The sequence below is a fragment of the Brachyhypopomus gauderio genome, unplaced genomic scaffold (assembly GCF_052324685.1).
Source record: "Brachyhypopomus gauderio isolate BG-103 unplaced genomic scaffold, BGAUD_0.2 sc40, whole genome shotgun sequence".
Taxonomy (NCBI): domain Eukaryota; kingdom Metazoa; phylum Chordata; class Actinopteri; order Gymnotiformes; family Hypopomidae; genus Brachyhypopomus; species Brachyhypopomus gauderio.
The window spans coordinates 2,385,472-2,408,158 of NW_027506868.1; the positions used below are offsets into that span (position 1 = coordinate 2,385,472).

General features: G+C 45.0%; 1 protein-coding gene across 8 annotated transcripts in view; it reads right to left on the reverse strand.

Moving 5' to 3' along the window:
- Positions 1-22,687, reverse strand: part of cacna1ea (calcium channel, voltage-dependent, R type, alpha 1E subunit a) — a 269,169-nt gene that overhangs the window by 7,029 nt on the left and 239,453 nt on the right. For all 8 annotated transcript variants that reach the window (XM_076985535.1, XM_076985537.1, XM_076985534.1 and 5 more), the window contains 3 exons: positions 20,699-20,837; positions 16,849-16,977; positions 11,206-11,347 (listed from right to left, as the gene is read on the reverse strand). In XM_076985535.1, the coding sequence (XP_076841650.1) occupies positions 11,206-11,347; positions 16,849-16,977; positions 20,699-20,837 (410 nt within the window). The remainder of the gene's footprint in view (positions 1-11,205; positions 11,348-16,848; positions 16,978-20,698; positions 20,838-22,687) is intronic.

Genomic DNA, 22,687 nt, shown 5'->3' on the forward strand with positions numbered 1-22,687 from the left:
GTAAGGCCTTAAAAGCGAGTGAAGATAGGAGGGATTTAAGATAGGAGGGAATTAATATCGAATACCGAAAATTCTTAAAACGCAAACACAACACACTGATTGTATTTTTTTTAACTAGTATAACATCCTGCATACCGATTTTCAGCCATCTACAAGCAACTGTTTTCAAGAAATCCCCTTCTGGACACACCGTGTTTACAACATGTGGTTTACATGTGCAACTTGACTCGCCATTTAAATTGTCCTTTTAAAAAGTATACGAAGTAAGATGACTTCATGTTTTGTCACCTAAAAATCGTGTACTAATAAGGCTTTAATTTAAGACCTTAACATCGTATATCCGTTGTGGATAAATACCTTAAAAAGCTTGCTCACCTCACTGCAAAATTTTGCGTAATCCACTTCCTGAATGAGACGCTCCGACAAATCTGCCCCCTAAGCGTCACCGAAGCGTTTTGAAAGGTGATTTGACCTCTTATTACAAAGCTGAAGGGGTTCTGCTTTGATTTGAGTGGTTTTTATTGGTCAGAAGGGGGGTAGTGACTTTGAATGACAGATTTTACAACCTCTCCCCCGGCGAGGTGCGAAGGGGTGGGGGGGGGGGGGGGGTAGGGTGAACCTATAAGCCCACAGAGACAAGCTGGAGCCTTAGAAGTGATTGAAAGCTGTTCTAACCAATAGTTTACTTCCTTCTGCTGAAGCTAACCAGCCCTCATTTGCCATGATTGGTCAATTATATTTTTACTAACCCTAACCCTAGCCCTCGGAAAGTCGCCGTTCATTTCCAATGTCAGTCCGCTAGCATAGCAAAATAAGCTAACCTTTGCTAACCTAAGCTAAGCTCCCCAGAACACACTGTTCGGCGAAACTGAAGCAGCCATGGATTATTTTGTTCGTTTTTATTCCGATTGCGGATACTTTCGAACATAAAATAATTACTTTGTATGGAATATATGAGCAATTTTCTGAATTTTCGCCAACCCGGAAGTGAGACGGTACACCCGCATGTTAGCATGTTAGCTTGGTTGGCTAAGGGTGTGTATCGGGTGTGGCATATTTGGACAGGGTGTGGTGAACTTGACATTCCTTGGAACAAAGTGGAATAACTTTGCAATGCTTGCATGGATTTGCTTCATTTTTTCTGTGTTATTAGAAAAGACCATAGCGGAATATATTGCAAATTTATAGACCGTAATGAATAACTATGTGAATATACATGCTTGTGATGCTCAAGTTCAAGTGTGCATTTCTGACATTCCTGGCATATTTGCTTGTGCGATAGAGGCTCAAAAATAAAACAAACCAAGGAATATGATATTGAAGTGTATCAATATGTTCCTCCGACTGTCTACTTCAGTTTGAGCCATGAATGATCATTTTCATATATGTACAACTTGAGATATCTAGTTTTATAGTGGACTATGTCGGGCATCTGAGGAATTTTAAAAATGGCCGCTGGAATGTAGCTGCACAAAGGGGTTAAGGACCCGCGGGTACCCTGGATGAGAGGCTATTTGTGCTGTTTTACTGTTCAATTTTAGACTCTAAAGGTTTTGGGGATAAGGTTTAGGGTTGAGGGTTAAGGTTTAGGGTTCAGGATTAACTCTTTTAGTGCACTGGCTCCCTAAAAACCTGTTGTAACATAGGGGTTAGAGTTAACATAGCTGAGGGAGTGTTTCCAAATGTATGTGTGTGTGGGTGTATGTGGCAGAGTCAAATCCTAGAAAAGATTGACGGGAGTTGGGGTCAGGGTTAAGGTCATATGGTCAGAGTCCAGGAAGCATGTGGGTCTATAAAGGGTTAAGGGTAGGTTCAGGGCAAGAAGGGAAAATAAAGGAGGGTCAGCGGGGGGAATTAGCACCTCTCCTGTTAACAATGTGAACAGGAGAGGCAGTGAGTATTCAGTGTCGTTAAAATGGGGCAGTGACTGAGGCGCTATTTATTTCCAGTTCTACTCCAGCAATACACGTGCCCCGCAAACGCCATTAGCCTGATTTGGACTATGCATGCACGCAATTGAACGTTATTTTAGATAAGTTGTAACGAAATGATGAGTTTGAGAGGGATTTACGTGCAAAAGCACAATGCTCTTTATTTGACAGATCGACATTTGAGTGTTCACTCGCATAGCTAACTTTGAGTAGTCAGGTCAGTCCGGGGTCGCAACGGGATATCAGAGTCCGAAAGGCTCCAGGGGGCTAGGCAGGAGATGAGGTCTAAGGAGGAAGCAGAAGTTGGTGCACAGGAGATGGTAGTTGGGGTCAGGGTTAAGGTCATAAGGTCAAAGCTGGTTGAGCTTTTATTTTCCATGCGTTGAGTTTTCCGCGTTGGGTTTTGTTTATTGTTTCACTGTGTTCTCACGGCTTTCATTTATTTCCTTTCACACATTGAGTGTTCCACGTTGCTTTTGTTTATTATATTGGGGATGTGTTTCGTGTTTTACTCTCGCACTTGCATTCTGTTTGGACTCCCGCGTTACAGATTGTGCACAAACGACGCATGAGAGGATGTAGTCGCAGATGTCGTCCTCCCACAACGGCCACCAGTAACGTTGAGCAATGAGGTGTTTCATTTGAGTAATACCTGGATGTCCTGTTCTGGCCGTGTCATGGGCAAGCTGGAGGATACGCCCCCTTAATGACACGGAGGTGTATTGTTTTCCTTCAGGGCAGTCATCAGGACCCGGGTCGGTACGCAGTGCTTCTTCCAAGTCGTCTTGAATGTCCCATCGAATGAGAGCGAGGAAACACAAATCCTTTAAAATGCATTCTGGGGTTCTGTTACTCTGTGTCTTCTCATGGATACGGAATAATGCGTCCGCCTTGGTGTTCTTGGACCCGGGTGTGTAACACACAAAGAAACGCAAGCGGGAGAAGAATAGAGGCTACCTGGCTTGACGTGGGTTTAGTCGTCTGGTGGACTTCAAATATTCAAGGTTCTTGTGATCGGTGTACACTAAGAAATGTTGCTCTGAACCCTCCAACCAATGATGCCATTGCTCCAGGGTGAGTTTCATGGCGAGAAGTTTGTGGTCTCCCACATCATAGTTGACCTCTGCTGGTTTTAACTTCCTAGAGAAGTAGGTGCAGGGAAACCACTTCGGTGGGTTCCCCTGTCTTTGTAACAGCACAGCGCCCATGCTCACACCCACCTCTGATGCATCAACCTCCACAATGAAGGGGAGTTTAGGATCTGAAAGGTGTAGAATGGGGGCACTGATGAACGCAGTCTTTTGGGTATTAAAGGCTCGGTCCTCCTTGGTGGTCCACACGAAGTGTCATCCCCCCCTTTCACAAGGTCAGTAAGAGGGGCCACCAACGCGCCGAAACCTGTATACATATTAAGTTATAGGCACTTTGCAGATCTAACTTTGTGAATATGTTTGCCCCCATTAGGCACTCCTGTGAGGCAGAAATGAAGGGAAGAGGGTAAGCATACTTGGATGTGACAGCATTCAAGGCACGGTAATCTATGCAGGGATGCAATCCTCCTTTTTTCTTCACGAAGAAGCCTGCCGCCACTAATGAAGTCGACGGACGGATGAATCCCTTGTCAAGGGCTTCACTGATGAAGGACTCCATGGCCGTGTCCTCGGGGTGAGAGAGAGGGTAAGGTTTGGATCTCTTAGGCAGGGTGGTCCCAGGTAGGAGGTCTATCGCACAGTCACAAGACCTGAGGGGAGGCAACTGACTAGCACTGCTCTTATTAAAGACATCAGCATACTCCTGATATTGCTTGGGAACGACTTCAGAGAGGGGTGTGTCGGGACTTTCAATAGCAGTGGATCGGAGGGGTAAGTGCATACATTGCTGTAAACTACGTGGCTGCCACCTTATCAGTTCTCTTGTTTTCCAAGATATCACCGGATCTTGTTCAGTCAACCAGGGAAAACTGAGGATAATGGGATCTCGGGGTGAGGAGACTAGATAAAATAGTCTCATCTCAGAATTAAACAGTCCCACTCGGAGAACTAGGAGTTTGGTGCGTAGTGTTACTACTCGGTCTCCGATGGGCTGACCATTCAAATAATTTATTTGTAGTAGGGGATCCACAGGTGCAGTGGGAATGTGTAGAGTATTAGCTAGTTCTACGTCTATGAAGTCACCCCTGCTCCAGAGTCTACTAACGCTGAAAAGTCATTAGTAACACCACTCCAAGTGATCTGTATAGGTAGGTTAAATTGGGACTTGCCCCCGATAGAAAATAAAGATGTGCTTACTCTTTCCTGTGAGTGTGTGTTGCCTCTGGAGCGGGACGAACGAGCTGGACATCTGTCACGCAAGTGACCCGCTTCACTGCAGTTGATACACAGGCCTTCGCGAATGCGACGGGCTCTCTCCTGTGGTGTGAGCAGAGATCTACCCAGCTAAATGGGCTCGGGGACATCGTAGGGTACGTCACCCAGAGGACGAGGAAGCTGAACATGGGAGGTCGACGTGTGAGACCTTCCACAGGGGTGATAGTGGGAAAAATTCCTGAGCTTGAACTTTTTGTGAGGGTGGGGGGGGAGGGGTGGAGTGTTAGTGTACCATATTTAGAATATTTAATAATTAATCTTTAAATTAATTAATAATAAATAAGTCAGGTAATCAATATAGTGAAATAAAAAACTAATTTCTATTAATATTCTGAGAAAATGCTGTAACAAAGATTTAGATTAGACACAATATGTTAAAAACAGGCATAATTAATTATGTATTCATTACTGTTAGTAAATTATAGGATACCAGACAACTCAAAGAAATTATGCAAATAAAGTTTAAAAGTATTATGATTATAGTTAGTTTTTATATATATAATTTAATAAATTTAATATTTTGTGTTGGTTTATTAATAATAATAATAATAATAATAATAATAAGTTAAACTTATATAGCGCCTTTACAAGTCCCAAGGACGCTTTACAAATATAAGCAAATATTAAACAACAAAAATTAAACAGAACCCGAAGAAGGTGTAGGGGAAAAATTAAGGGAAAAAAGGTGAGTTTTCAATAAGGTTTTAAACTGAGGGAGAGAAGAAGTAGAGCGAAGAGAGGGGGGGAGAGAGTTCCAGAGCAAAGGGGCTGCGACACTAAAGGACCGACCGCCCATAGAACTGAGCCTGAACCTAGGGACCACCAAAAGGCCTGCTTCCGAAGACCTGAGGTTACGAGAAGGCTTATAGGGTTTTAGGAGGTCGAGAAGATATTTAGGAGCCAGGCCATGAAGTGCCTTGAATGTAAGGAGTAAAACTTTATAGTGTATTAGGACATACATTTTGTGCTTTTGTTCATGTATTACACCTTACGCCATAAGGTGGCCAGGATGAACCAGATCGTCTGACCACCTGTACCGGCTCAAAAAAAACACTCTTATATTTCTGATAAAAATTTAACTTAATCAGAATAAAGATAAAATACTGAATTTATCTTGTATCTACCTCTGAAGCTCTTCCGATGTCAAATACAGGCGGTCCCCGGGTTACGACGTTGATCCGTCGTAAATCGATTTTTGGTGTAAATCGGAACATACGTACATACTGTACGTAAATAACATACTATACGCAGTTATCCTATCCTAAAGCTAGCCTTTTGGCAAATACCTTTATCCATAGCTGCGTTTAACTAATCCTGACGCCGCGCACACCAAACACCAAGTTCCGTTTATGATGCAGAACCATTTAGGTCCAAACGAGGCTTTATACAGTAAATGGGAGATGTGTAGTAACCACAAAAAATCGTAACTTGGGAACCTCGTAAGGATCATAACGATCATATTTCGGCCTCAAAACAGATAGCATGCGCGCGCGTGTGGTTTATCATTATGATTTGATGGATTTCCCCCCCCCTTAAATTTTTTTTTTCTCGCGGACATGTCGGTACGCCGGAATTCTGGCGTGGCGCCTGAAAACTATCAGGCCTGCCTTCCAGGATCTGAACGGTTAGTGCTTAACACGTTGTCAACGTTCACTGCTGCTTGAATAAAATCCGTGAGTGACGGGCTCTTGCTCCAGTTCCACTTACTGTTCGGCTCTCAGCCCACAGCGAAATACAGTTTTTAAGGCTAAGTCCCCCCAGCCACTCCCCTCAGCCAGTGTGCGGAATTCCCTTGCATAATTGGCAGCACTACGTCTTCCTTGCTGGATTTCACACAATTGTGTGCCGATATCATGACCCACTGCAGGATGATCAAACACCATATTTTGTAACGTATTGATGAGACTGAGAGGGATCCACATGCAAAAGCACAATGCTCTTTATTTGACAGATTGATTTGACAATAGTCGATGCATTGGTAATCGGCATGCGAGTGTTCACCCGCATAACTAACTTGGAGTAGTCAAGCTGGTCTGGGGTTGCAACAGGATAGCAGAGTCCGAAAGGTACCAAGTGGCTAGGCAGGAGATGAGGTCTAAGGAGGAAGCAGAAGTCGGTGCACAGGAGAACAAACAGGAGAATGAAACACTTGGTATGCAACATGGGTTGGCAATACTTCGCAACCAGGAAGTGAAACGAAGGTGTATATAAACAGCTGGGGAGGGGGTGTGGTTAAGAACAGCAGGTGAATCCAGTTAGGAGGTTATTGGGTGTTATTCCCAACATAAGTCTTATGGCAGATGCTGCAGGCTTATGGCTGCCAGTCTTACGCATGCATGATACATGTTGGTTATCCAGCAGTGTTGTTAATTTGGTGTCATGGTTAGTACAGATAATGACATTACCACACAAAGCTAAAGAAATGTTGGATGTTTGTGTCAAATCGGCTTCATTGTGAATCTGAAGTTAAAAATTGTTAGTTAGCTAATGTAGCTTAAATACTAATGTCCAAAACAAACAATAGCTACTGGAAAATTAATTGCCTTATAGGAATCCAGATGTAGTTAGCTACCTAGATGAATGAAAACACTGCATAAATCTATATCTAACTAGTTACCTACACTATATTGCCAAAAGTATTTGCTCACCTTTCTTGACTCACATATGAGCTTAAGTGACATCCCATTCTTAATCCATAGGGTTCAATATGACGTTGGCCCAGTAGAACAGCTTCAACTCTTCTGGGAAGGCTGTCCATAAGGTTTAAGAGTGTGTTTATGGGGATTTTTGACCATTCTTCCAGAAGCGCATTTGTGAGGTCACATACTGATGTTGGATGAGAAGGCCTGGCTCTCAGTCTCCGCTCGAATTCATCCCAAAGGTGTTCTATCAGGTTGAGGTCAGCACTCTGTGCAGGCCAGTCAAGGTTATCCACACCAGACTCTGCCATCCATGTCTTTATGGACCTTGTTTGTGCACTGGCGCACGGTCATGTTGGAAGAGGAAGGGGCCAGCTCCAAACCACAAATTTGAGAGCATGGAATTGTCCAAAATGTCTTGGTATGCTGAAGCATTCAGAGTTCCTTTCAGTGGAACTAAGGGGCCAAGCCCAGCTCCTGAAAAAACAACCCCACACCATAATCACCCTCAACCAAACTTTACACTTGGCACAATCCAGTCAGACAAGTACCATACTCCTGGCAACTGCCAAACCCAGACTCGTCCATCAGATTGCCAGATGGAGAAGTGCAATTCATCACTCCAGAGAACGCGCCTCCACTGCTCTAGAGTCCAGTGGTGGCGTGCTTTACACCACTGCATCTGATGCTTTGCATTGCACTTGGTGATGTATGGCTTGGATGCCGTTACTCAACCATGGAAACCCATTCCATGAAGCTCTCTGTGCACTATTCTTGAGCTAATCTGAAGTATAGGCATGGTAGTGGGGGGAAAAGTGGACCCGACTACCCAGAGCCTGAGTAGGGAGAGGGGCCCATTTTGCTCATGTGCCTTGTTTACTGGCATTTATAGGGGGCCTCTGACATTGATAGTGTACAGGGCCCAGAATTTGCTGCTAAGCCCCTGACCCAAAGGCCACATGAAGTTTGGATATCTGTAGTGATTGACTCTGCAGAAAGTTGCCGACCTCTTCGCACTATGCACTTCAGCATCCGCTGACCCCGCTCCTTCAATTTACTTCAATGTATCTACCACTTCGTGGCTGAGTTGCTGTCATTTCCAAACACTTCCATTTTCTTCTAATACAGCTGACAGTTCACTGTGGAATATTTAGGAGTGAGAAAATTTCACGACTGGATTTGTTGCACAGGTGGCATCCTATCACAGTTCCACACTGGAATTCAATGAGCTCCTGAGAGCGACCCATTTGGCAATATAGTGTATCTAGCTGTCTAATTTACCTTAGGTAGCTAACAAATGTTTAAGCTAGTGGACATTATCAAAATGAAATGATGCTGATATGTCTGGTACAGTAGTACAGCAGTATGGTAGCACAGTACTACAGTAGTAGATTAAGTACAGAAATACAGTAATACAGTAGCATAGTAGTACAGTATTAAAGCAGTATAGTAGTATAGTAATACAATATTACAGTATGAGGAGATTGAACCAGAGTGAAAAAGAGACTATGAATGTTGGTACATTGTTCAAGTCTGATACAGAAAATTTTAAACAAAAAATTTAATAACCAAAAGTAAGATTTTGAAATAAAACATTCATATATATTGATGTTGGTTTTTTTAACCCAGACTTGTAATTACAAAATGGTGGCTGGTAAAAAATGTAAGTGGCTGGTAGAATTTTACTTCCATCAGCCTGTAACGTTCTGCGCTGGGCAGAACAAGGAGGCGGACACAATCGCTGAGGAGAGCGAGATTTATTAAAGGAAATTCCATTGACAGAGTCGAAATACCGGGCGCAGGTCAGATCGGGAAGGCAGTCCATACATGAAATATGCACAGGCATGACCAGTGATGGCTAAGTTACCTTGAGAAAGTAATCCGATTACTGATTACTGATTACTCCTTTTAAAAGTAACTTAGTTACGTTACATATTACTTGATTTTAAAAGTAACTACGTTAGATTACAAGTTACTTTAGTAGTTACATTCAGCAGCAAAATTAATTTTTCCAATACTCACTTTATTGGAAGTGCATTTTTAACAGTAACAATGTATTGAAGCAGGTTCGGTAACCGAGGCAGAAACACCTTAATCCAAAAATCCCGAGGAGGGAAACTTTATTGATAAAGCAACCCTGGCGCGCGCAGTAACCCCCCCAGTGTCACTTAAAGGGCAAGACTCGCCGTGAGCAGTAGTAGTCGCTACAGTATCTCCTGACATTACGTTTGTGTAGCTGCGCGGTATTATTTGTAAATTTATCTGTAAACGTAATACAAGCGAACTGGGGTGGGTTTCCCGAAACGTTCGTAGCGCCAAGTACTTCGTAACCTCGTATGAAACGTACGAGGTTAAGAAGTACTTAGCGCTACGAACGTTTCGGGAAACCCACCCCTGTTCAGTCAGACAGCTACTTGTGAAACAAAATACCATTACAATTTCAAGCATTTTAAAGTAGGCGACGTTAGTCAAAATTCCAGCACTTTTCAAACGTGGAACACAGTGCAACATTAAAATTCTTCAGGTAAATGTTCCTTCCCCTGTTTTTGAGGGGTGTTTCTTTACACTACCACACATCGTTACGGGAGGACGCTGCAAAAAATGACTTGTAAAACGTGCTCGCGCTCTCACAGGGTCGCGCGCAGCGTGCGGAGTCGAGCGCTACGGTCAGACGCAAAAGTAGAACTGAGCCAAGAAGAAAGCAAAAATATATATTTTTACTAGGGAAAATAAAAATAGTAACGCACAGTTATTTGGATAAGTAACTTTAATCTGATTACTGGACTGGAAATAGTAGCGCGTTATATTACTCGTTACCGAAAAAAGTGTTAAGATTAGAGTAACGCGTTACTGACATCACTGGGCATGACAACGGGTACAGAAAACAACAAGGCAGACTAACTAAGGGACAAAAGGCAAAACACATGGGAGACGGATAACACAAAGGCGCAAACTTATGAACAGCTGGAATGACTAGGCACAGGTTTGAACAAAAAGACCGATACGGACATGGGAGACACAGGAACTTTTATACACAGGACTAGACAAGGACCAGGTGTGAACAATGATAACAGGGGCGTGGCAAACAATGGGAAATCACAGAGACAACGAGCAGGGCGGGATAAACAGGCAGGGAATACAGACATGAGGGAACCCAGAGTGACAGCTACGAGAGGGGGCGTAGCTCTACATGACACAGCCACAGTGGTAAATGGAAGAAAAATGTGATTAATTTCAAACACTGGCTGTCAGGGTTAAGGCTGGGGGAAGAGGCGGTTAGGGTTAGGGACCAGGAGATAGGGTTAGGATTAGGATTAGGGGAGGAGGGGGTTAAGTTTATGGGTCAGGAATGAGATGGTTAGGATTAGGAACTGGGAAGAAAGTGGTAAAGTTTAGGGACTGGCAACCTCTATCACCCAAACCATTAGGGTTGGGGTTGAGGTTAGGGTTTACGGTTAGGTTAGGGTGAGAGGTTATTTATTTAAATGTTTCATTTTTTATTTTTTGCAGTTTTCGCCACCTGTGTTTAAGCATAAAGGTGAAAAAGGCATGTCTTTATTTAAATAGCACCTTTCATACACACTGGCAATTCAAAGGGCTTCTTCACACAAGATAAGAAGAAGCTTATTACGACTAGAGGTCTATCACCTTGGGAAGGTCATTGCCCACAAAATATAATACATAACAAATAAAAAACAATAAATAAAAACAATAGCATACAATAAAAATAAAAACCATACCCTAACTCATCACCTGTAACCCCAAACATCTGTATACTCATCACCTGTAACCCCAAACATCTGTATACTCATCACCTGTAACCCCAAACATCTGTATACTCATTACCTGTAACACCAAATATCTGTATACTCATCACCTGTAACTCCAAACATCTGTATACTCATTACCTGTAACCCCAAACATCTGTATACTCATCATCTGTATACTCATCACATATAAACCCTGCACAACTGTATAGTCATCACCTATAACCCTGCACATCTGTATACTCATCATCTGTATACTCATCACCTATAACCCCTCACAACTGTATACTCATCACCTATAACCCTGCTTTTTTATTTTTGCTTATTATTGAGTGGTTATGTGTTTATTATTTAGTGGTAATGTCTTTATTATTGAGTGGTTATGTCTTTATTATCGATTGGTTTTGTCTTTATTATTGAGTGGTTATGTCTTTATTATTGAGTGGTTATGTCTTTATTATCGATTGGTTTTGTCTTTATTATTGAGTGGTACGTATCTCACCTCTGAAGCTCCGTTGCCTGGGTCTCTCTAGGCGGTCAGGACTAACCCTCTCCAAGGAGAACTCTTCCTGCCAAATGTCGTTGACACACTGATCACCGACAGTGGAGAATGAACGCTTTATGAGCTTGCTCTCTGGGTGTGTCTGCAAATCACACAGAGACTGTATGTCCACACAAATGCAATGAAAATCAATAATACTCTTGATTTCTATTACTGAACCCCACAATGATGAACAGAAATAGGACAAAATTAAACCCCACCATGCTGCATGTACCAGCCTACTTCCTGACACTAATCACAGCATGAACATGACCTAGTTGTCACACAGTGTTGAGTCCAGAAATCAAAATGAAATTCTCCAGACTTTTAGGCAAACTTCAGAAAAGCAGCTGTCCTGAAAATCTGTCTTACTTTATAGGTCCATAATACTGCTGCTCCCTTTTGACACTGAACAACACCTCTCAAAACGGGCTGCAATATCTTGGACCAGTGATGGACAATGGAGAGTTAAACAATTCTTAATCTCAACATAACAATAGTGACATCCAACAGAGAAAACTACCTCGGTATCAACCGCATTCATTTTTACATTCATCAAAATGTCATCGTCTTACATTTTTGCTATGATTTTAATCTACATAGGACACATCCACTGGACTCAGTATTGCCAAATTCTCATGCAGCCTGTGTCACCAAATCACAGATCAGTATCAGAGTGTCACGTTACAGCCCCTGACCCCTCCCCTTGGGGCGTGTGTTTACGTCGTCTATGTCTAGACGTCTGCGTCTGTGGATCTCCGTGGGTGTGGTTGTGTCTGAACGTGTTCATTGGTCTCACCTGTGGCTTGTCTCGTCATCACTCGGGGTCTATGTGGTTTGTCTATTTAATGTGCATTCGCGCAGTGTCCCGTGCTCATCTTTGTCAGAGTAATACATGTGTAAGTGTTGCACGTGCGCTGTCTGCGCTATTTGTATGTCAAATAAAAGTGACGTTGTTGAAACCAGTGGACTCGTGCCTCGTCCGTCTCCCTGTGCCCAGCGTCATACAGAGAGGTTATTTATTTTACACTATTTCTAATGATAGATGTAATTTCTCTGACAAACAGTGACACAGACCAATGCTGAAAAAAATTATTGGTAACTGGTAAATGATTGATCTTTAATGTACATAAGAACCCAGTATTACTGTCTATAAGTGTCTCTGTTAATCAACAGAATTACAGTAATTTGACAGTAACGAGACAGTGTCTTATCAAGTAAAAATGTTGGCAATTAAATGAAATAAGAAAAATATTACACTTTTGAACTTTGAGCATCTTATGGGAATTAATAACTGGCACCAAAAATCAACACAAAGGTTTATAGATGTTTAGTAAGTGTTTTTTTTCCATTATGAGATACACAATGGACACTTTATTTGAGTAGTGCAGCTCCTTTCAGAACTCCTGGCGTAGTTTCTACCAGGTGTGGAGTCCCACAAATTAGATGGAGGAACTAAAGTGCTCTAAACAGCTCATCTACGTCAGCAGACTGATACTCTGGATTAAGATCTTGGGACTGTGAAGCCCAGGAAAGCACTCTCATATTCCTGGAGACCATCCATGTCTATACAGCCCTATGCAGGACCCAGTGTGGGCATTCCCCACATCATTACTCCTGACAGGAATTGCTCATTAATTAATCCTTTGCAATAGCAATCTGGATTCATCTCACCAGGCATGTTGTCATCTAATGTTTGACAGCTCTGTTCTAATGTGGTGTTACGTCTTCATATTACGTCCCTTCTGTCTCTTACGTTTTAGTCATCTTTGTGTAGTGGTAGCCCCGCCCTCTATCTTAGTTCTCTTACTGAAGTTACTCAGCTGCTTTGAGTTTCTCTGTTGATTAAACCTGGTTATATTCCCTGATGTTGGATCTCCTGGCATGAGTCATTCTGTCCATTACCCGTGCTTTAGTCTCACCTCTTCTCCGTGGTTAGGTTTAATCTGTCTGGTTGGGTACAGTCTTTGTCTTTTGTCCTTGGTCGTTGAGTCGTACTCACCTATCGTTTCCGTCTTTCTTAATCCTCGCCACCAAGGATAAGGTGAAGTAGCCGATTGCTTTTGTCCTTGGTTTTTTGGTTTGTTAAGTTTGCAGGGCTGTTTAATATCTTCGGTGTTACTGCATACATGTATTTTCTAGGTTGTGTTGATGTGTCTTAGGTTTTGGTTTGGTTGCGTATCTGTCAGGTTTGTTAGTTTAGATTTGCATTCCTGTAATTCCGTGCTCCTGTGGGTTTGTCCTTACTGTTAAATTTCGTTTTACTTCTTGTTTTGTTTGGATGTTGTAACGATCTGCGCGGGGCAGAACAGGGAGGCGGACACAAGCGCTGAGGAGAGCGAGATTTATTACAGGAAATACCATAGGCAGAGTCGATGTAACGGGCATGGGTCATAACGGGTGGGCAATCCTGACATGAAATGTACACAGGCATGAACACGGACAAAGAAAACAACAAGGAAGACTCACGGAACAGCGGTACTAGGGCGAACGGGCAAAACACAGCAAAAACAAAAAGACCGACAACTAGACCTGGGAGACACAGGGACTAATATACACAGGACAAAACTAGGGACAGGTGATGACAATGACACAGGGGCGTGGTAACAAACAAGGAATCCATCAAAACCAACGAGCAGGGCGGGACAAACAGGCAGGGAACACGGACATGAGGGAACCCAGAGTGACAGCTACGAGAGGGGGCGTTGCCCTACGTGACATAACCCCCCCTCAAAGCGTGCCACTCCGGGGCACGCAAGGGCAGACAGGACAGGGACAGCGGACACAGGACAGACCGGAGGGACAGGACCAGACAAAATAGGACGAGGGACCTGGGACACGGCATGACACGGGACACAGGGAGACCGGATAGGGCCAGGGCGAGGCACAGGAGCAGGGCCGGACAGGACAGGACCGGGGACAGACACTGGAGCGGGGCCAGGGGACAGGGCAGAGGTAAACACTGAGGCAAACACGGCTTGGACGATGGTGACGGGGACAGGAACAAGGTGGGTAACAACTTGGGGAACAGACACGGGGACCGGGACAGAGACGACACCACCAGAAACAGACACGGGAACAGGAACACAGACCTTGACAGACACAACCACAGGGACAGGAACCAAAACAAAACCAGGGATGGAACACGGGAGCAAAGGGGACACAGGCATAGAGGCAGGAACACGGGGCGGAGCAGACAACACACTGAGTCCAAGCCCACACGTGGGCAGCACAGTCTCTGGGGCGACAGGTGCGGCCGGGCGGCGGGCAGCGGGAACAGGAGCCGGCAGACAGGCAGCGGGAACAGGCAGGGTCCGCTGGCGTGCAGCGGGAACAGGCAGGGTCCGCTGGCGTGCAGCGGGAACAGGCAGGGTCCGCTGGCGGGCAGCGGGAACAGGCGCCGGCGTGGACGACCTCTCCAGGGTCGCGGGGACAGGAACCGGCGTGGATGACCTCTCCAGGGTCGCGGGGACAGGAACCGGCGTGGACTGCTGATGGGCAGCGGGGACAGGAACAGGCACGAACTGCCTACGGGCCGCGGGGACAGGAACCGGCACGGACTGCCTACGGGCCGCGGGGACAGGAACCGGCACGGACTGCCTACGGGCCGCGGGAACTGGAACCTGGGGTGAGGAGATGCGGTCGGGGGGCGTGTACGCCAAGCCGACGTCCTCGGGGGGCGTGTACGCCAAGCCGACGTCCTCGGGGGGCGTGTACGCCAAGCCGACGTCCTCGGGGGGCGGAGCCACTAAGCCGACGTCCTCGGGGGGCGGAGCCACTAAGCCGACGTCCTCGGGGGGCGGAGCCACTAAGCCGACGTCCTCGGGGGGCGGAGCCACTAAGCCGACGTCCTCGGGGGGCGTGTCCGCCAAGCCGACGTCCTCGGGGGGCGGAGCCACTATACTGACGTCATCGGGGGGCGTGACCGCCAAGCCGACGTGGCTTGTACTCCCCCCCAAAAAATACTTGGGGGTGTCGTGAAGTATAGCTGGCGGGGTCAGCGGCGGTAGGTCCTCCTCCTCAGGGTCCTGGGTGAGCCTGGAAGAATACACAGACACAGAAGCCTCCTCTGAGGCGTCGGGAGCTCGCAGACGCCATCGAGAGCCAACCGAGGGTTAAGCAAATGCCAGTCTGTGCACTCAATCCGTCTGCCTGCGACTTGTACTATAGGTTTCTCCTCCCTATAGTGATCAAGCCGGGCAGACACGTAGCGCTCAACAGGAGTCTCGACGCGAAAGCCAGTCGAAACCGAAAGTGACTGGGCTTTCGTTGGTGCGCGTCGAGACTTCCGTGTTCCCACAGCGCCAGGGGAATTTCTGTCTCTGGTTCGTTCACGCTGCGATATCGGAGAGTTGAACTGGACCGAACCAGCCAACATCTCATCACAGCGATTAAACTCACCAGAGTCTCGCTCCCTCGCTGTGTCCTTGTAAGGTCGGTCTTTATGTAACGATCTGCGCGGGGCAGAACAGGGAGGCGGACACAAGCGCTGAGGAGAGCGAGATTTATTACAGGAAATACCATAGGCAGAGTCGATGTAACGGGCATGGGTCATAACGGGTGGGCAATCCTGACATGAAATGTACACAGGCATGAACACGGACAAAGAAAACAACAAGGAAGACTCACGGAACAGCGGTACTAGGGCGAACGGGCAAAACACAGCAAAAACAAAAAGACCGACAACTAGACCTGGGAGACACAGGGACTAATATACACAGGACAAAACTAGGGACAGGTGATGACAATGACACAGGGGCGTGGTAACAAACAAGGAATCCATCAAAACCAACGAGCAGGGCGGGACAAACAGGCAGGGAACACGGACATGAGGGAACCCAGAGTGACAGCTACGAGAGGGGGCGTTGCCCTACGTGACAGATGTACAGATTTCAGTGCCTATGTGAGTCCCTTGCTGTCCTGGTTTATGTAGTATGTGTATATTGTTTTGTTCATTGGTTGTGTTTCGCGTTGTGTCACTGGGTTGGCACGGTTGGCCTATACGAGGCTCCGAGTCATACTGCTTGTCTATTTAATCAGAGTTGTCTCATGTTTAACATGCCTCGCCGCTCCCGTGTGGTACGGGTCAGTACGATTAGCCTCCAAGAGGCTCAGAGTGTCTCTCTCAATAAACTGAGTTACCTCTCGCATTTGCATCTGTCTCCCAATTGTGAAACGTTACATGTGGATTCACACTGAAACTGATCCATGAGAAACATGATATTATGAAGCACTGCAGGGTCACTTGTCTAATTTCCTTATAGAAAAGTGCCAGTGGTGAAAGGATATTCTGATGTAGCATATGTGTCTCTAATAAGGACAGAAACAGGAAACCAAACACAGACCTCATCAGACCTATCTACACACAACTCTCATCAGACCTATCTAAACACAACTCTCATCAGACCAATTGCTACTATAGATGACAGAACAGATAATGCTGTTATTTTATTTGTGATTGTCAATGCTGAAAATTACATTAGGTATTGGCTACAAGTAATGCTAGATATGGTAATTTCATTGCTAAAACTTTTGCAAAATGTTGGCATAACATAATGACAAAAAAAGCCAGTGGCTACTCTAGGCTAATACAGGCTACAGTACCTGTGTCTCTACAGCCAGCCGAGGCATGGAAGAGGCTCGCACTGACACACCTCTCCCTGGCACCTGCAGAGGAGCAGGGTCCCTGCTAGAACACCACAGCATAGGGCTAAAGGCTCTGTGCTCTGGGACCTGTGCAGTTGGAGAGAGAGAAGACATGATGAAAGGAGACATGAACCAAACATTTTTTAGGCACATTATTTTTCACATTATGCAGCACATTATGCTGTAATCCCAACCAAATGGACACATCTATGACTGCTGTCATATTTTACTCAAGTGCAAAAACAAATGTGTTTTACACTGTCAGCAGCAGACAGGGACATATGACTGATTAGGGCTAAAGAAGCAGACAGAGGGACCAACATCTCAAACATCACAAGAAGCAGCACAAAAAGCTCAGAAAACCAAAGCAGGGTTGCCAACTCTCACGCATTGAGCGTGAGACACACACATTTCACACGCTCTCACGCCACACTTCCGATATCTCACACCGGAAATTTTTTTTTAGTTTATTTACCTCTGATCCATATCTATGATTCAATGAGTTACTAGTTATCGCAATATAACACTTAATTTGTGTCCATTTTACGTTCAACCCCCCCGGTCGGCAACTTAAGTTCGCCCCCCCGTCAACAATTTACACTCGCAACCCTGCCAAAGCATGTCATGAAAATTAAGCAACCAGGATATAATGTCAAAAAGAATACACAGTATTGTTCACACAGTCTGCACATAGACAGAGATGGCGGAGGTAGGACTCTGGTTGAGTAACAAAGGTTTGCCGTCCTGCTGAAAGTTTTACTGTCCTGCTGAAAGGTTTACTGATTAGTTGAAAGGGTTATTGATCTGCTGAAATGCTTATTGATTTATTGAAAGGTGTATTAATTTGCTGAAGGGTTTATTGATCTGCTAAAAGGTTTATTCCAATGCCAATGAGGCTGGGAGCACCCTTATTCAGGGAGACTAGTTTTGGGTTACATTTATGGAGCTTGGAGGTGTTGGATGTAAAGTTGCTCACTGTTGAGTCTGTCATGAAGGAGGTGCAGCATGTGATGTGGTTGCTGGTGGGCAGGACTCCATGTGACGTTCTAATGGATTAAAGGACAACTGAATCTTATCCTGCATATAATTGCAATTACATTTGTCCATTAACATTGTATTTAGTTACCACAAGTGTGTTTTCATTCACTGAAGTTCCACTGAACTGAATGTTGCTTTAAAAAAGTAATTAGTTATAGTTACTCACTACTTGTTCAAAAAAGTAACTGAGTTAGTAACTGAAATACTCTATAATAAAAGTAACTCGTTACCAGGGAAAGTAACTATTTGCATTACAGTTAAAAGTTATATGCCAATGAATTAGGATTTTTTGAAAAAGCAGTTTTCACAGTCAGTTGAAATGAGTAGATCAGAAAGGTGTTTAACTTTTGATATTTATTGCACATCAACAGATCAGTGCAGATAAAATCCTTTAAAATCCCAAATCTTTGTAAAAAAAAAAAAAAAGCACAAGTAAACAGTTACACTATATAAAGTGCATTTACATCTATCAAATTAAATTAAATTATCTGAACCCGAGACAACAGGTTTGTTCACAACAGAAGTTAACTTAACAATATCACTTAAGGTAGGAATAAGGTATCACTTATTCAAACTGCTGCCATCAGGCAGACGGTTCAGGCAACTTAAAGTAAGGACAAATAGACTAAGGGACAGTTTTTACAACAGGGCTATCTGTTACGGTGGGTCTGCCAGGAGGCCACCAGAGGGCGCGTGCACTCACTCACTCACGCACCTTGCACACACCTCCTAGCACTAGGCCACTACCCAGGTCCTCATCACCACATTACTAACACCTGTAGGTGATCATTGTGCACTCTTTTTAGTCCCACAGGTCGTGCAGTCCAGTGCTGCACATTCCTTCGAGGGCACCAGTGTCTTCTACGCCCAGCATCCCGCTACTAAGGAGATCCTGTTCTGTTCTTAGTATTTAGCTCTTGTGAGCTTTGCTATTTCTGTTTCGCTTGGTTCGCTTTTCTGTTGTCCTTTATCATGGATAATAAAAGCCCTGAGTTACAACCAATGCCTCCGGCCGCCTCAATGCCCTATCACTCTGTTAAACTATTAAAACATTTATTCGGGCACTGTGCAATATATAAATTCAATTTCAATTAAAGATGTTAACTTTATTGGGAAATGTGCAACTTAATTCACATGTGCAATAACAATGCTGCTTCTTCTGTTTTGCTTGTTTTTGGTCCTGAATATTCTATTTTGTTTCTTAAATCCATTTTATTATTGTCACGGTGAGGCGGCCCCCTACCGGCCGCCTCCGTCCACAGCGGCTGTTGTTGTTGTTGTCTGGTGACGTCATGTGCGTCCCTCAGGTGGGCGGAGCCCGTGATCCGGCTCACCTGAGGGTCGTTTGTTTGCCTATATATGTCTTGTCTTTGTACCAGTTGACCGCTGGTCATTATATCCTTAATTTGGAGATAGTGCACGGGTTTTAGGTTTGCACACTTTCTATTAAACCATCATTTTTCCCTGAGACTTGGCGTGATCGCTTCCTTTTCGTTGCTCACCCCTGCCCGTCACAATTATATTAATGTATATAGCATATTTGTACCATGATGGAGGCTGCATCCTATTTTCGTTGAACAAGTGTACATGTACATTGTGCAATGACATTAAAGTATTCGTATTCATAATAAAACCTCTGTTCTTAATTAAATAATCAAATCAAATCAAATCAAATACCCAGTCTGGTAGACATTCAGGATTTTCAAGTATTTTCTTAAATAATGATTATATCGCCACCTTGAAAATGTTAATTTTAATTCGGCTTGCTTCTGACTTGCCATTTCTGCCTCTTCTCCGTTTGTGTCGTGTGTCACTGGTGTGCTTTGGCATGCGTGTAAAAACATTGGCTCTGATTGGCTACCATAACGCTGCCTTAGCCAATCGCTTACTGACTTGTTAAGTTAAACTGGTGTTACACCGAGAACTGTGACCTATAGAGATCTGTTACTCCTCAATAGCCTGGGCAGGGGTCCGCTCGGATTACTGTTAGTATATCAATATATAGTAACTCACCGCTTTTAATGACCAGTAACGTCAACGGCGTTATAACGACAGGAAAAGTAATTATATTATCCCCTTACTGAAAAAATGTTATTTCAGTACGTTATTTTGTTATATAACGTTATATAACGTTTATAAATGTTATTTCTAACTGCGTTATTCGCAACACTGTGTAGTTCTGACTGATTTTTTAATCTGATTGGAACCAACATCAGTGGTTAGGAGGAAGAGTTTTCTTTTCTGATTGGCTGATGTGCAGAATGGTCCAGCCCTACACACAACCATAACCATAACACCTATGCTAGACATAGATCAGTATTAGGAACTTTTCTAATTCAGAGGTGTTTAGAACATCACACACACACACACACACACACACACACACACACACACACACATATATATACACACACACACACACACACTAACTGAAGTGGTGCACAGTGCTGAACTGCTTTTTCTTTATACAATGGAAGCACATTAAGGATTTGTCACACTGCACAGAAGATGCACTGTGAGCATGCAGTGCGAGTGTGACTGTGCAGTGTGTTGTGTGAGTGTGAATGTGCTGTGCTGTGCTGTGTGTGTGTGTGTGTGTGAATGTGCTGTGTGAGTGTGCTGGGTGAGTGTGAGTGTGCTGTGTGAGTGTGAATGTGTTGTGCGAGTGTGCTGTGTGAGTGTGAATGTGCTGTGCGAGTGTGCTGTGTAAGTGTGAGAGTGTGGAAGGTGTTGTGTGTGCATCATTTAACAGATGTTGTGACAGCTGTACCGTGTTGGGAGGGGGCTGGTGGGGGCAGTGGGACAGGCAGCCTGTATCCACAGTCTGTCCAGCCTGCTCAGGGGACACAGGTGTGATGAAGAGGTCTTGAGGAGAGATGGGACTCAGCGCAACAAACCCCCCCCTGGTTCTGAAGACACAGCACAAATGAACATTACATTACTAAAAGAAATGTAATGTAGGAATACTATTGCCTACAGAATTTTTTCACAAAGGTTCTGGAAAATCTTATTGGTGCTAATTAACCCTAACCCAAGATAATTAACCCCAATCCAGAGTAATTAATCCTATCACTAATTTAAGTTTATAAACCCTAACCCAAGATAATTAACCTTAAACCCAGCCTACATTAAGAAGCACGTGACGGCCTCTCAGGTGTGTTAGAACAGAGCAAACACTGTAATGGAATGAGGAATATGCTTCTCCTGTTCAGTACAACTTTAAAAGAATATAGTCGGTACAATGAAATAGCTGCAGCCTCCCACACACACACACACACACACACACACACACACACACACACCCTCCTCTCCCACACTCACACACACTCCCTCCCCTCACACTCACACACTCCCTCCCCTCACACACACACTGCCCTCACACACACACACAAACCCTCCCCTCCCACACACACACTCCCTCCCCTCACACACCTTCCCCTCACACACACACACACACACTCACTCACTCCCTCCCCTCACACACACATACCCTCCCCTCACACATACACACACAAAAACACACACCCTCCTCTCCCACACACACATACACACTCCCTCTCCTCACACACACACACACACACACACACACACACACACACACACACACACACACACACACACACACACACACACACACACACACACTCCCTTCCCACACACACACTCCCTCCCCTCACACACACATACCATCACACTCCCTCCCCTCACACACACAAACACACACACACTCCCCCTCAGTCCCTAGATGCCCTCTTCAGCCTTGTTCCAGCTACTCCAACTTTCCTGAGGAGGCATTGGATGGATGTTCCAACAAAACCCCTGCAGTCAATCTCCACAGGGTAGATGGTTGTGGACCATCCGGCCTCCCGGCACTCGGCTACCAGCTTGGTGTATTTGTCCCTCTTCTTTTCAAAAACAGCCTCCATTCCTCCCTGTCCCAAGGGACAGTTAGCTCTGCCAGGATCGCTATTTTGACTGCAGAGGACCACAGGATGACGTCTGGCCTCAGAGAGGTGGAGGTAATCTCTGGAGGGAACCTGAGCTGACGATCAAGATCCACTCTTAAATTCCAATCGCATCCAGGTGTTAACAATGATTTTTCTCTCTGGTTGCTCCTCTGAGCTCCAGCCCCTTGTCCAACAAAGCTGATAAACGTCCGGTTCTTGGAAGGCGGGTCTTTGGCTACTTCCATTCGCCGCATGTCAAGGACTTCTGCCAGCTTCCAAAGAACCAGATCATGCCGCCACTTATACCTACCCTGAGCCAGAGCTATCTTGCAACTGGACAGGATATGTTGTAGGCTTGGGTTTGGGACATTGCAGAGTTGGCAGCTTTCCTCTGAGCCATACCACTGGCTCAGATTGCTTGGACTAGGGAGGGTGTCATACGTGGTCCGAATGAGGAAACTAAGCCTTGCCTGCGGCATCTTCCACAGGTCGGACCACTTGATGTTCCTGCTGACAACTCCTTCCCAAGTTGTCCATCGCCCTTGCTGTGACTGGCTGAGCGCCTTGATCTTGTATTGCTCTTCCTTGTGCCTGACCACCTCCTCAATCACCAACTCTTTCTTCTCCTTTTTTGTGGCCTTGGACAAAAACTTGGGGGCTGTTCCCCACCTCAAGCCTGCTCTCCCTGACTGTGTTCTGCCTACCACGTCCTTATGCACTAGTGTGCTAATGGCCTGCTCTATCCCGCCAGTGGAAGTCGCCCTCTGACACCTCTGAGCCCGGCACCATACTTCCAGCATCAAAAATAGTGG